Here is a 13,009-nt window from a genome sequence, read left to right on the forward strand (position 1 = left end):
CTCCGTCGAGACCGGTAGCAGCAGCACGACAGAAACCGAGATTCATCGCATTCGTTCTAGAAAAAAAGAAAGAAGAGTACGTACATATTTGTTCTTCACCAGCAGATAGCTGAAAAAAAAAACTGATGCTATGTCAACCGTCAGTCAACGACGCGATCGGTTAAGGGTAGGGTCGTTCTCTTTCCCCAGCTACTTGCAATAAATAGGTTAGGTAGATGCGTTTAGGCAACAAGAAAAGACAACGCAATCACAGGCTTTATCACGCCCAGCAACCAACTATTCCCGCGACGAAAACCACCATGCCAAGTGGGCCTGCGGCGCGTAACTCCTGCCCGGCCCACCGTGCCAGCCTCACACGGTCGGAATTTCCCCGTGTCTTTTCAGTACTAAGTAAACGCATCTCATCTCATCTCATCTCATAATTTAAAATGAGGACGCGGACGACAACTGCAGAGGGGCAGCTCGGGCGATCACTCTCCGCAAAATCTCTGCGCGACGTGGCGGCATGTTCGTTTCGTTTCGTTTCATTCCTGGGACCTCCACGGCGCACACCTCTCGATGACACGTGGTCCCGGGAGCCCACGCGCCCCCACATGTCAGTCCCAGAGGCAGACAGGCGAGCCGGATCGTGACGACCCACGTGCGCCCCGCGTGCGGAGGACGGGCTCACTTATAAATGCGGCTCTCAGCGCCCGCCTATCCCCTCCCTTTTCACCCCCCGTCGGTCCCCCCCCCCCCCCCCCCCAAATTCCCACCTCCCGCAGCGACCCGCGACGCCGGCGCGACCCCGCCCCACGGGAGGCGACGCGACGCGAGGCGAGGCCCCTCCGACGATCGAACGGACTCGCCGGAGAGAAGCGGCCGAGCCCAGTCGCGGTGAGTCCCCGCCCCGCGCGCTCCCTCCCCCGATCAGATGATGATGGATTTGGATCCAGTTCGATTTGGCATTGTTTCTGTCCTCTGGGAAGGAAACTTCGCGTCCCGCTTTTTTACCGCCCGCGGCGTGAGCTTCGCGGAGATTTCCTGCCGGACGAGGCGACTGTTCTTCCGGGTTTGGGAATCGGGAGGTCGTGTCTGCGGGTTTTTGATTCGCTCGGGAATCGACGAAGGGTTCGCTGCCGCGTGCGCGCCAGCGCCTACTTCTAGTTTGGGTATACCCGAGGTCTGGAAAATGCCCGCAGGTTTTTGGACTCTTGTACTAGTAGCATTTTCTGCTTGTTTTTTTAAGCAGGCTTCAGTTTGAATATCTTGGCTAGTCAGCTCACGAGCAGCACGAGTTCTTACATTAATTCTTATGGTAAGTTGTGTGTGGCGATAATGTTGGAGCGATAGATCTCAGGACACTTGGAAGTTGGAACTCAGATGACAATATTACTAGCAATTAGTATATAATCAACGAAATACCAAAAACTGAAGAGAACTGGAAAAAAGGCCCGACACGTTTATACGAGTACTATTTTTTTTCTTCCATAATATCCTGCGAGAACAGCTCGGGAAACTTGTCTGAAAAACAACCCCACTCCGGCCCGGCGGCCTCTTCTTCTCCCCTCACCCCCTTCCGTCCGTCCCCCCCACAGCCTCAATTGGCCTCCGCCGCCTTTGTTCCACCGAAGCACGCGCGCCGCCTCGGAGGTATCGCCCACGTCCCCGTCCACTCCACTGGCCTGGCGTGGAGTTGAGATCTGTCCGTATCCGGTCTCGGATTGATTTTTTCCTTCGGTTGGTGGCGAACCCTAGCTTGCTTGAATTGTTACGAGAGTTCTCTTCTGGTCTAATTTCCCCTCCAATCCATCCACTTCCTCACGGATTTGTTTGCTGCGCGGGGGAGTACGGATTGAATCTTATGCTGATGTTCATTTGATTTGATTGCAGAAATTGATGAAGCAATTGGACGAATCGAGCAGATCGCTGAGTGTTTGATGCGTGCGATCGAGAGCTCGTGCGGATATGGACGTGGTGGGGATGGTGGGGCGCGGGGTGGGGCGTGTCCTCTCGCAGGGCATGTACTCCGTCGCCACGCCCTTCCACCCTTTCGGCGGCGCCGTCGACATCATCGTGGTTGAGCAGCCAGATGGCTCCTACCGCAGCACGCCCTGGTATGTCCGGTTTGGCAAGTTCCAGGGTGTTCTCAAGCGTAATGAGAAGGTGGTTACCATCGCCGTCAATGGTGTGGACGCCAGCTTCCACATGCTGCTTGACAACTCTGGCCAGGCATACTTCATGCGGGAGCTTGTGCCTGGCGGCGAGGACTCTGAAACCGCTGCAGAAGAAGCTACGAGCGAGCCTGAGACTCCTCTGCGTAGTAAGAGTGACGGGGAACTTTACATTGGCACAGATGGCCAGTTGGTCAGCCCAGAGTTGAATGAGGATCAGGAGGAACAAAATGGAGAGGAGTTTGATTCGTATGGTTATACCAAGTTGGAGGAGGCACAAGATTTGGCAAATCAAGCTGGTGGGGGCAATTCAGAGATGCTTTTGGTTAGCGTCAACGGGTGTGTTCTAACTGCTCCCATTTCTTCAACTGAGGAGAATATGGAGGACGTGCAACTAAGTGATCCACAGTTCCATTTGGGGCCCGGGGAGAGCTCAAGTGGTGACCTCAGCCGCGGTGGCGAGGTGTGGGAATCTGGCCTTTTGGATGATTTATACATATCACAGGAGAAGGTTAAGTTTGATTCTGAACATCCATCAGAGGCTTTGGAGGAGCTTCGGGAGGTATCAATTTTGAAGGATGAGTCACATGACATCCCAGTTAATGAATATGAAAGCCTCCATGTGTCTGTTAATGAAGACCAGACCTGTGTTGCATTGACCAATGAAGATGAGGCTCAGAGTGTGTCACGGTCAGAGAACAATGGTTCGAATTATCAACCTTTGGTCGTGGAAGGTGTAGGTCATGATGCATCAGGAAACAACGGTGAGGGCTATCAACCCTTTCCCAGTAGAGATGAAGCTCTTGATGTCTTGGAGAACAATGATGATGCTTATCAACCATTGGCCAATGAAGATGAAGCTCTTGATGTGTCGGAGAACAATGATGATGCTTATCAACCATTGACCAATGAAGATGAAGCTCTTGATGTGTCGGAGAACAATGATGATGCTTATCAACCATTGACCAATGAAGAAGAGACTTGTGATATTCCACTGGTTCAGAACAACGAGGCTTGCAAGTCCCCATCTAAGGCAGGCAAGGCATGTGATGCCAGCAATGAGATTATTGATGATGAGGTTCAGGGTTTATCACTGTTAGGGAACAATGGTCCGGATTATGAACCGCTAAATGTGGAAGATGAGGCTAATGATATTTCGGGGAGCAATGATGAGGTTTATCCTCTCTTGCCCAGGAAAGATGAGTCCCTTGATCTCTCGGAGAACAATGATGAGGGTTCTCAACCCTTGACCAATGAAGATGAGGCTTGTAAAATCCCACTGGTTCAGAATGATGAGGATTGCGAGTCCCCATCTAAGGCAGGTGAAATTTGTGATGGAAGCAATGAGAATATTCAGGCTAGTTTTAGCAGATATGATACTTTCAGAAGTTGCTTGGATCTGACATCACAAGATGATGGAGATTCAGGAACTGAACTCTTTTCACCTGAATTTGATCACCAGAGGGATTCTGAGCTTAGTCTGAGTATCCGTTCCGATGTTGACATAGATCTGGGAGAAGATGGAAGTGAAACTGCGCACTATGATCAATCCAATCAATTAAAGCATATGGAGGAACTGGATGTTTCATCAGTTACTTCAGACGATAATATAACACGCAGCGAAGATTGCTCTCCTGTCTATGGCAAGGCAGCTGACTTGTCCTGTGAAGGGGGTTCTGATGACAGGAGCAAAGACACCGGCCCTTCTAACATTGGAGCTTGTAAATCTGATCGCTTGCGATTGTCCCCAAGCAGTGACAGAGACAAATTAGGAAGCATTCCGGAGAACCCAACTGCTGAAGAGGAAATAAATAAAGAAGAGCACCCCCAATTACAGAAGGGTTTGGGTAAGCACATGTCAGTCAGCAATGTTTCTCGTTTTTACAAGATACGGTCTCATAGTTTTTCTTTGTTTTGTACTGGCAGGCTTTGAGATTTCTCTGTGTGGGCACTTGTTACGGCCAGGAATGGGCCAAACATCTGCTGATGAAGTTTTCCAACAACATCTTGTCCCCGAGGAGGATTTCAAATCGTCTGGACCATCAATAATAAAAAATGCAAACCTTATTGTCAGAATTGACTGTAACTATTTTGCATGGAGTAAAGTTTCTCATGTTGTTCTTGGGAAGGCTGTATTTGGTCCAGACTTCTCTGTAGAACCTATCGATGCTATTCCAGTTGAACACCAGGAAACACCCAATTCGAGAGATGATTCTCTTGGGATCTCTCCAAGCAGAAGATGGAGGCTGTGGCCTATTCCATTTAGGATATCAAGATCTCTTCAACGCAGTAATAGTGATTCTTCTGAGGATGTTTTTCTTGACACAGAGACGGTCTTGAGTCCTATGGATGAGCAAGCCCCAGACAACAATAAAAACCAGTCACCAAGAAAGCAATTTGTGCGGACTTTAATTCCCACTAGCGAACAGGTGGCATCTCTAAATCTGAAGGAGGGACAGAACATTGTCACCTTTAGCTTCTGCACCAGAGTTTTTGGGAAGCAGCAGGTTCATGCTTCTTTTTGCTTCATTTCCTATTGTTATTTTGGAGATATTTATATTAATATTTATTCTTTTGCTAGGTTGATGCCCATATCTACGTGTGGAAATGGAATGCAAAAATTGTTATATCCGATGTGGATGGAACCATCACAAGGTAAAATTTGTTGTTGACTTCTATATAGTTTGTTGTCAGCTTAGTGTTGTTCAACTAAATACTTCAGACGCTCATCTGTCATAGATTCATAGTATCTCACCAAACTGTCAATTGAACTGTAAATGTTATGTCAAAAACTAGTGTAACTTTCCAGCCAAATAATGGACTGCCATGTATATACAATAATTCCATTTTATTTCACTTCATGTTCAAGGCAATATTGATTGAAAGATGGATCTGCATTGTACTAGATTCAAACAATTTGCTTGTTCACAAATGATGTTTGTTCTACTTTATTTTGAATTGTGGTTCCACAGAATCTAAGCAGAGTGTTTGCAGAACAAACACGCTGCTGGTCTAAGCATCTAGATCTTTGGATTGTAAATTGAATGAGTCAATGAGTTGTTTTGATTCTAGATTTATTATATGTAATTCTAGGTGCAACTGCAAACTATGTGCCTGTCTAAGCTGAACCTTTTTCTATTAATGCTGAGGCTATTCATTTCTTGTAACCTTTAGGCACTATGCTCAGTTTATGATCTCTTAAAATGGTGGCAAAACTTCCTATTGGCACCATTAGACCTTGGATAGCACTCTTTGCATCTTACTTGAAACAATTTGTATCATCATATGGTATGGTCCATGTGAATATTAGACTGGCAATTGGTAAAGTTAGCAAATATCGGTCACTCAGTCACTGCAATAGTGCTTTGCAAAATAACTCAGGCATGGATTTAAACGGAAAAGTTTATCCCTCTCTCATTTTGGGTTCAAGGTGCCATGCTCATTTTGTTTGAAAACTAGTGATTGTAATCAATTATTTCTCTCATGAGTTTGATCATCACAAAAAAGAAATTTGCATGTACTTTCTTGGTTACACGTGTCCATCAAATTTCCTTCTCAATCTAACTGAAAATGTCAGTGAACAAGGCTGCCATGGACTAACTGAACAAAACCTCTGCTCTATCCAATGAATTTCCGGCTTACTGCATCATTTCCCTTTGCATTCTAGAGCTTCTATACATGAACTATTGCTGTAAATTATCACAACAGCTGAATGTGAGTGGTTAATGTCACATTTCAGGTCTGATGTCTTGGGCCAGGTCATGCCGTTAGTTGGACGAGATTGGAGTCAGTCTGGTGTGGCTCGACTCTTTTCTGCAATAAAGGTGTGATACACAATTTTGAGATTTAATTTCATGGTCTTTTTTGGGATGAGATTGTACCCAGTTTTTGAGCACATACGCCATGTACGTTTCTGATGAATCTTCTATTTTCCTACCAGGAAAATGGTTATCAACTAATATTCCTTAGTGCTAGAGCCATTGTCCAGGCATATCTGACCAAAAACTTCCTCTTCAATCTTAAACAGGTAAATTAGCTGTTGCTATTTGTTGTTTCCTTATGTCACTTTTTTAAAACTCGTAGTGATTTGATCATACATGTGGTATAACTGCATTGATTATCTAATAAATGTCTATTTTATACTGTTAGTATGTCTATTGAGTTTGTTATGTACTCAACCATCCTTTTACGATTTTGCAGGATGGGAAAGTACTGCCTAATGGACCTGTTGTAATTTCACCTGATGGATTGTTCCCTTCGCTCTACCGAGAAGGTAACATCATTATGATTTTAGCAAATTAATTTGCCATTTGGATTTGCTTAACTCTACTGGAATGATCTGTAGTTGACCTCTGATTAACCACGTAAATTTGCTATTAATGATAAAATATTTGCTTCTTTTACTGCAATATAAAAATATTTTTTAGCATCTTCTAATGTTTCCTCTGTTTTTCTCAGTTATACGAAGAGCACCACATGAGTTCAAGATTGCCTGTCTGGAGGTAACTGTCAGAATCAACTTCCTAAGTTTGCTTACTTAGCATGTAATAATGGGAATACGAAAAATATTCACTTTATGATTTTTCTGGTTTGCAATTTCTCTGTAATTTAAAAGGTCATATACTGGCCTATCCTTGTTTAATTCTCCCACACATAAACAAATACACCCTCTGTTTTTAAATATAAGACATTTTGGCAGTTTAAATTTGACTACCAAAACGTCTTACATTTAGGAACAGAGTTAGTAATAAGCTTGCTAGATTAAGTAAGGGTTTTCATGGGATTGGCTCCTAAACTCTCTTGTAAAAGCTGGGGCATAATTTTAGGCATACGAGGCCACAGGCTTTTGACGAATTTTAGTTTTATTCTTTGACAGGACATTAAAGCACTTTTTCCTTCCGACTACAATCCATTTTATGCTGGATTTGGCAACAGAGACACTGATGAGCTTACATACAAAAAGATGGGAATTTCGAAAGGCAAGATTTTTATCATCAACCCCAAGGTATCTCAATTACACCAAGTCAAAGTCATTAATGTTGTGCTCTATGTGTGATTGCCTCCTAAGTCCTCTCTTGTTGGCATGCAGGGTGAAGTGGCCATCAATAGTTCAGTTGATGTGAAGTCATATACCTCCTTGCATACTCTTGTCAATGACATGTTCCCTCCAACAACTTTGGTTGAGCAGGTCAGTGCCCATTCTGAACTCTGCTAGTTAGTATATTTTGCAGTGGTTCCAGACAGAGTGGAACAATGTCATACTTGGGGACATATAACAATTATCAAATGCGTAACAACAACAAACTCATACGCTGGGTATCATCCGAACCTTATAGTAGTTTCTATCCATTTCATTTTGCCAGTATATTTTGGATAAGCTTCCTTTGCATCGTGTATTAATTTTGGATAAGGTTCCTTCGCATCATGTTTTAATTTTTGTATGGTCATCAGATCATACGGACATTCCTCACGGAAGGGAAAATGCAAGGAAGTTCATTTGGTGATAAACATTATAATTACCAGGGAACAGTTCTCTAAGTAGATATTAGAACTTGCAATCCAGAATCTAAGACACTGGTATTTCTACAGTCAGTTACAATAATTTCCGCATTCTTAGGGCCTTTTTCCACACAGCGATAAAAGACCACATAGAGTGATAAAATGTATTGGACTTGCATATATGCAAATTACACTTGAGTAGACACGTTTATCTTTTCTTTCTTGTACTCCCTCCGTTTCAAAATAATTGTTGTGGTTTCTTACTTTGGAACGAAGGGAGTACACCTACGAATTACTCTCGTCTTTGAGAGCAACCAGAATAATAGTGTTCAACTTGCTTGTGGTGCTTTACCATTCAAGAGATTTTTTGTTTTGTTTTTTGGCTTCTGACCATCATTTGATGCTGCTGCGCAGGAAGACTACAACTCATGGAATTACTGGAAGGTGCCACTGCCAGACGTTGATTTGTAGTGTAGTTTTGACAAGTACAGCAGTTAGGTGCAAGTAGAGTCTGCGACAGCATGACAGGCAAGCTCGTGTACGCTAGTTCTCAATCGCCACAGCAGAATTCTGTCCAACCTGTATAGCACAGGGCGAGTTTCCAGATGCACTGTTTTGATCGCCGTTGTTGCAGAAGCTCGATTTCCTTTGCCCCGACGCAGCTCTATCACGATCATTCATCTTTTAGGTAGTGATCTGATGGTCATCGCCGTCGTCGGAACTTATTGCCGCCCGCCGAGCTTGTTAGTAATCTGTTATCAGCAGCTGCTAGCCTGCGTTGCTTTCCTTGTCCTCGTAGCTGTAGGCTGTGATGTAGTAGCTTATCTGTCAGTTTATTTAGATTACTTGCTGGTACACTGGAAGGCAACAGGGAAGAGAAATTGTCAATCACGCTGTATGTTGTTGTATATGGGATTATAAATACGACCGCATTTTTGGTGTAAACGTCGCATGTGCATGACAGCCGGGCCTGTGGACGGAGACGATGACAACTCAGATTATGGTATGCGTTTTTTTTCTTCCGTTTTGTGGTCGTGACCCTGCTGACAATTGCTAAATGGCGAAGAAGAAACTTTTAGCACCGCCGGTTTTCCTGGAAACTCTGATGGGGCGTGTGTGTGTGTGCGTGCGTGCCCGAGCAGGAGCAGAGCAGCTGGCCTCCAGAGCTCATCACGTACTGTACTTCTTGCGATTGTTTCAGCCGAACAATTGGGCAAGCAGGAAGGGTCCAGCCCTGCGGCAAGCCTTTCTTTCCCAGGCATTTGGTGACGGAAGGGCCCCAGAGTTGCCGGAGGCGGCGAGGGAACATCAAAGGGAAACCTTTTGGCAACCTCGAGCTCCGAGACCGCCTTCCTTTGCACTCCTTTCACGGGGGGGTGAGCCTAACGTTTTGGCAACACGCAAGGGCAGGCAAGTCCCATCTGTCCGACTCTTTGCCCTACTCTAAGCAACGCCGCACTGTCAGTCAGTGTCGCGTGGAGGGGAAATATGCACCATGGATCACACCACGAACACGAAACGTGCGGTTGTGGCCGAACCGAACCAACTACTACTGCTACTACTGTAGTAGTTAAAGCTGGGGTGGAAACCGCCCGTTCAGTGGGTCATGAGAGTGAGCTAAGCAAAGGCGCTTTGACCTTTAATCACCAGACCAGATGCTTTGCTTAATCCATCAGCAGGAATCTTCCACGTTCAAACCACCGCCGGCCGGCCGGCAAGTGGCGAGCGCCCCCCTTTCAGCCACCCTAAACCCCGGAGGTTCGGCCGTTGACCGCAGGCCTAGTCTCTCACGCAGTCACGCTCCCTAATCCAACTGCATGGATCACCACTGCGACTGGTAAGCGTCTTTGTACAGTCATGTTTTTTTTTTCCTCCTTTGCTCCTTGAGTCGGGACTCTTTGGGGCCGGGGAGACGATGTTAAGGTTAATGATATCTCGGTGCTATACTAGCTCGTGGTAGAGGGAAATGGAGTGTGGTAGCGGAGAATAAAGCTACGTAACGTCAATGCCTTTCCTTTTCCTTGCAAAGACAAGCTAGTACATAATAACAAATCCCTTGTTGCGGGAAAGATTTTGACAAATCATGTATGCATCTGTACTGTACTTTTGCTGTTATTATGGAGCACCAGAGCAGGAGCGGTGCTTTGCCAAAATTCACGGCTTGTAGTTGTCAGGTTGCTGTGCAGGATGTCACCTTGGCGTAAGCTGAACAAGGAAGCAAAGAAGGAGCTGCCGCGGCTGCCGCGGCTGGCAGTGGCAGCGACGGTGGCAGGTCGCGCACGCACGCTTCTTCAAGGATCGGCGGCACGACCCCCGAAGCATCGACCCCGTAGTTCCATACAGGCCACTGATCGGACGCAGCGACGCAGGCAGCGCATGCAAAGGCACAGCAGCGTCGCAGTCAGCCCATGCCTCTGCCTGTCTGTCTGTCTGAGACGATCCTTCTTTTGACTGTGCCTCTGATTCAGACGGCCACGACGCCCCCCAGCCAGCCACCGCTGCACGCCACGCCACCGGTGGATGGACGAGCCAGCAGGCCGGTTGACATGGAGATGGGATCGAGACGAGACGGCATAAACAAATGCACGCACGTACTACTACGTACCAGCTGCTACTGCTGCTACGTAGTAGGAGCACACACCGCAGCTAGGAAATCCAACGAGCGCTGCGGTGTACTGTATGGTGTGTCGATCCATGCTTTTGTTTTTTTGCATTGATCTGGGGGCGTGAGCTGGGCTAGCTCCTCGAATTCGAATTCGAAAGTTTTTGGCCGGAGCCGCCAAGGGCTTTGAGCGGATTTATACGAGCGAGTTTGATTCAGTTGCCCGAGGAGGAGAAGAGGGCAGAGCGGCCCGGTCGGTATCCGGGCCAGTGCAGATCCTGCTAATAAATCAGCCGTACTACTGTCCGTATAGTACTACTCACTCCACAGGTTGTGGTTGGAACTAGAGATGCACGCACGCACGCACGCACGCGAGCGCTCCTAATTGCCTTGCAATGACCAACCTCGCATTGTAGTTTGCACCAAGTACCCATGCCGTAATCATCATCAACTCTCAGAACACAAGAGCAGGGGCAGTATTTCTACTGTCAAATGGAATGGATGGATAGATAGGAGCAGTAGATGATTAGCTATCCACGCATGTAAAGAAGAGAAGCGTGGAGCGGGATATCGGGGGCGGAGGGAAGGCAAAGGCAAAAGAAGCGAGGAGCCCTAATCGAGTGATCAGACACCACACTAGTGGTGAAAGTGGTGGTGGTACTTGTTGGATCGCCAAAGCCGATTTCCCCTCGAGAGAAAAAGAAAAGAGGGGGGCAGCACGACACGAATAAAGCCCGAGATGGAGCAGTGCGTGCTTGTTCGCTCGTTCCCTCGAGCTAAGGCCTAGGCAGACACACCACGTACACAGGGTACAGGATGCAAACAAGACTCGGATCTTGCGGACGGACAGCAATGGTAGTTTAGTTGGCCCGGTAGCCCCCACCCCCCCTCCGGGACAAAGCTCGACGGGAGTATAAGAGCGCTCCCACCCATGGATGCCACTGCCATTTCTGCTCGTCCCAACGAGTGCCATCGAGAGTAGCTACTCAGCATGAGTATTGCGATGGCGAGCAGGCGAGGGGAGGAGGTCTACGGCGATGGGCTGGAGCAAGAGGAGGAGTACATCGACATGGACCTGAGCTCGGCGGCGGCGGGGGCGGCGGGGAGGGACTTCGAGTTCCACATGTCGGCGCCGCTCGACCGGTCGGGCCAGCCGCCGCTCGCGTCCCCGGCCGACGAGCTCTTCTACAAGGGCAAGCTGCTGCCGCTGCACCTGCCACCGCGCGTCCAGATGGTCGAGGAGCTCCTCCTCGACGGCGTCAGGGCCAGGGGGCCGCGCCTCGGCGGGCTCGCCGTCAGCACCGCCCCCGCGACGCCCTGCGAGCGCTCCCGCGGCGTGTCGCCGGCCAACTCGTGTTTCGTCAGCGGGGAGCTCAACGTGGAGGAGTTCTTCCGGGAGTACGCGGCCGGCATGGCTCTGGCCGACGACGACGCCGCGTCGGCGGCCAGCGGCGAGAAGAAGCCGTGGTCCAGGAAGCTCCGGTTCGTCAGGCAGCTCAACCTCGGCCGCCAGCTCAAGGCCTCCAAGGCCTACCTCAAGACCATGTTCGCCGGGAAGCAAGCGGGAACAGGGGGCGACGACAAGAACGTTTTAGGCGGAAAGGACCTCTCTGGCCATAGCCATGGCCATGGTCACCACCCCCGGGCGTGGAGGAAGAACCCGTTCGGCCATATGAGAAGCAACAGGTGCATCACCGAGCAGAGCAGCGGCGGCGGCGGACGTGCGGGGCACCGGAGGTCCTTCTCCAGCGTCGTCGTCCGGTACTCTGCATCGAACAAGACGTCCCCCGCGCCAGCAGCGCCTCCGTCGTCCTCGTCGTCCTCCTCCTCGTCCAAGTCCTCCACCTCGTCGTCGGTCCGGTGCTCGAGCGACTCAGACGGCGCCGTCGGGGCGGGTGCGCCGGCGCTGAGGAGGAGCAGCAGCGCGAGCTCGGAGGCGGAGAACCCCATCCAGGGGCTCATCGCCTACTGCAAGAAGTCCCAGCAGCTGGCCTCGGTGAGGAAGAGCGCCAGCGACGCCGGGTTCCGGTTCCTGTCGTCGTCGGCGGCGTCCAAGGTCGCCGCGGAGTCCGAGGGCCTGGACGAGCTCATCGAGATCTGCAGAGGATGATCGTCCACCGCCCGATCGGCTCCCTGATGAACCTTGAATGTACAATGATGTATGAAATGATGCATTCTGGAAAATTTTGTGGTACCGAAACTTGTGTTCTTCTTGACCACCCCGTACCTGTCACAGATCAACTGACTGTGCACTATGAGTAGGAGCAGTCGAGCAGATTTCTTTTCTGACCCTTAGATCGCCGTGCAGCACGGTAACCACATCTGATTAGTGCTAGCTGCAAGACAAGAAGCATATGCTGCAGTTTTAAAATTTAAAATAAGAGGATGAGACCTAAGAAGATCACAAAGTCAAGCACATAATCTCATCAAGAGATCATACTATCATACAGTACATATTTGCAGTCGGCACGTAACAATCGGTCCTTCCCCGGAAGTCTTATGAGCGTGAAAACGACCTCCATATTATTCGCCACTGCTTGCATTTGTTCAGAGATGATTAGAGACTGTAAATTCATCACGAAGATATGACAGCCCAAAGCAAAGATCACACGCTTTTCACAGAATCATTTGATGGTACGATCAAAGATACTAGCAAGCCATGAATATACCATCATCACGCAGCCTGACAGCAAGCATCATAGGCAGAGCCAAGTGAAACGTGCTTTTTCTCTGACAGTTTGATTTCATGGCCTTA

The 13,009-nt window shown here is 48.4% G+C and overlaps 2 protein-coding genes across 4 annotated transcripts; both read left to right on the forward strand.

The window, feature by feature from the left end:
* Positions 1 to 778: 778 nt before the first annotated feature.
* Positions 779 to 8,597, forward strand: LOC123445311 (phosphatidate phosphatase PAH1). Of its 3 annotated transcripts, XM_045122292.1 has the most exons (12): positions 779 to 876; positions 1,873 to 3,072; positions 3,133 to 4,000; positions 4,080 to 4,660; positions 4,735 to 4,808; positions 5,893 to 5,977; positions 6,094 to 6,180; positions 6,354 to 6,426; positions 6,612 to 6,655; positions 7,030 to 7,158; positions 7,243 to 7,341; positions 8,067 to 8,597. In XM_045122292.1, exons 2-12 carry the CDS (start codon positions 1,948 to 1,950, stop codon positions 8,121 to 8,123), a joined length of 3,222 nt encoding a protein of 1,073 aa, XP_044978227.1. In that variant the 5' UTR covers positions 779 to 876; positions 1,873 to 1,947; the 3' UTR covers positions 8,124 to 8,597. The 3 variants fall into 3 exon arrangements, with proteins under 3 accessions (XP_044978227.1, XP_044978219.1, XP_044978211.1); XM_045122284.1 differs by having other exon boundaries at positions 1,873 to 4,000; XM_045122276.1 differs by lacking the exon at positions 779 to 876 and adding an exon at positions 1,503 to 1,719 and having other exon boundaries at positions 1,873 to 4,000.
* A 2,415-nt stretch (positions 8,598 to 11,012) lies between these two features.
* Positions 11,013 to 12,454, forward strand: LOC123414829 (probable membrane-associated kinase regulator 4). Its single transcript, XM_045106683.1, has one exon. The coding sequence runs from the start codon at positions 11,246 to 11,248 to the stop codon at positions 12,362 to 12,364; it is 1,119 nt and encodes a 372-aa protein (XP_044962618.1). The 5' UTR covers positions 11,013 to 11,245; the 3' UTR covers positions 12,365 to 12,454.
* The last annotated feature ends 555 nt before the right edge of the window (positions 12,455 to 13,009 follow it).

This window comes from Hordeum vulgare, chromosome 1H (assembly GCF_904849725.1).
Source record: "Hordeum vulgare subsp. vulgare chromosome 1H, MorexV3_pseudomolecules_assembly, whole genome shotgun sequence".
Classification (NCBI taxonomy): domain Eukaryota; kingdom Viridiplantae; phylum Streptophyta; class Magnoliopsida; order Poales; family Poaceae; genus Hordeum; species Hordeum vulgare.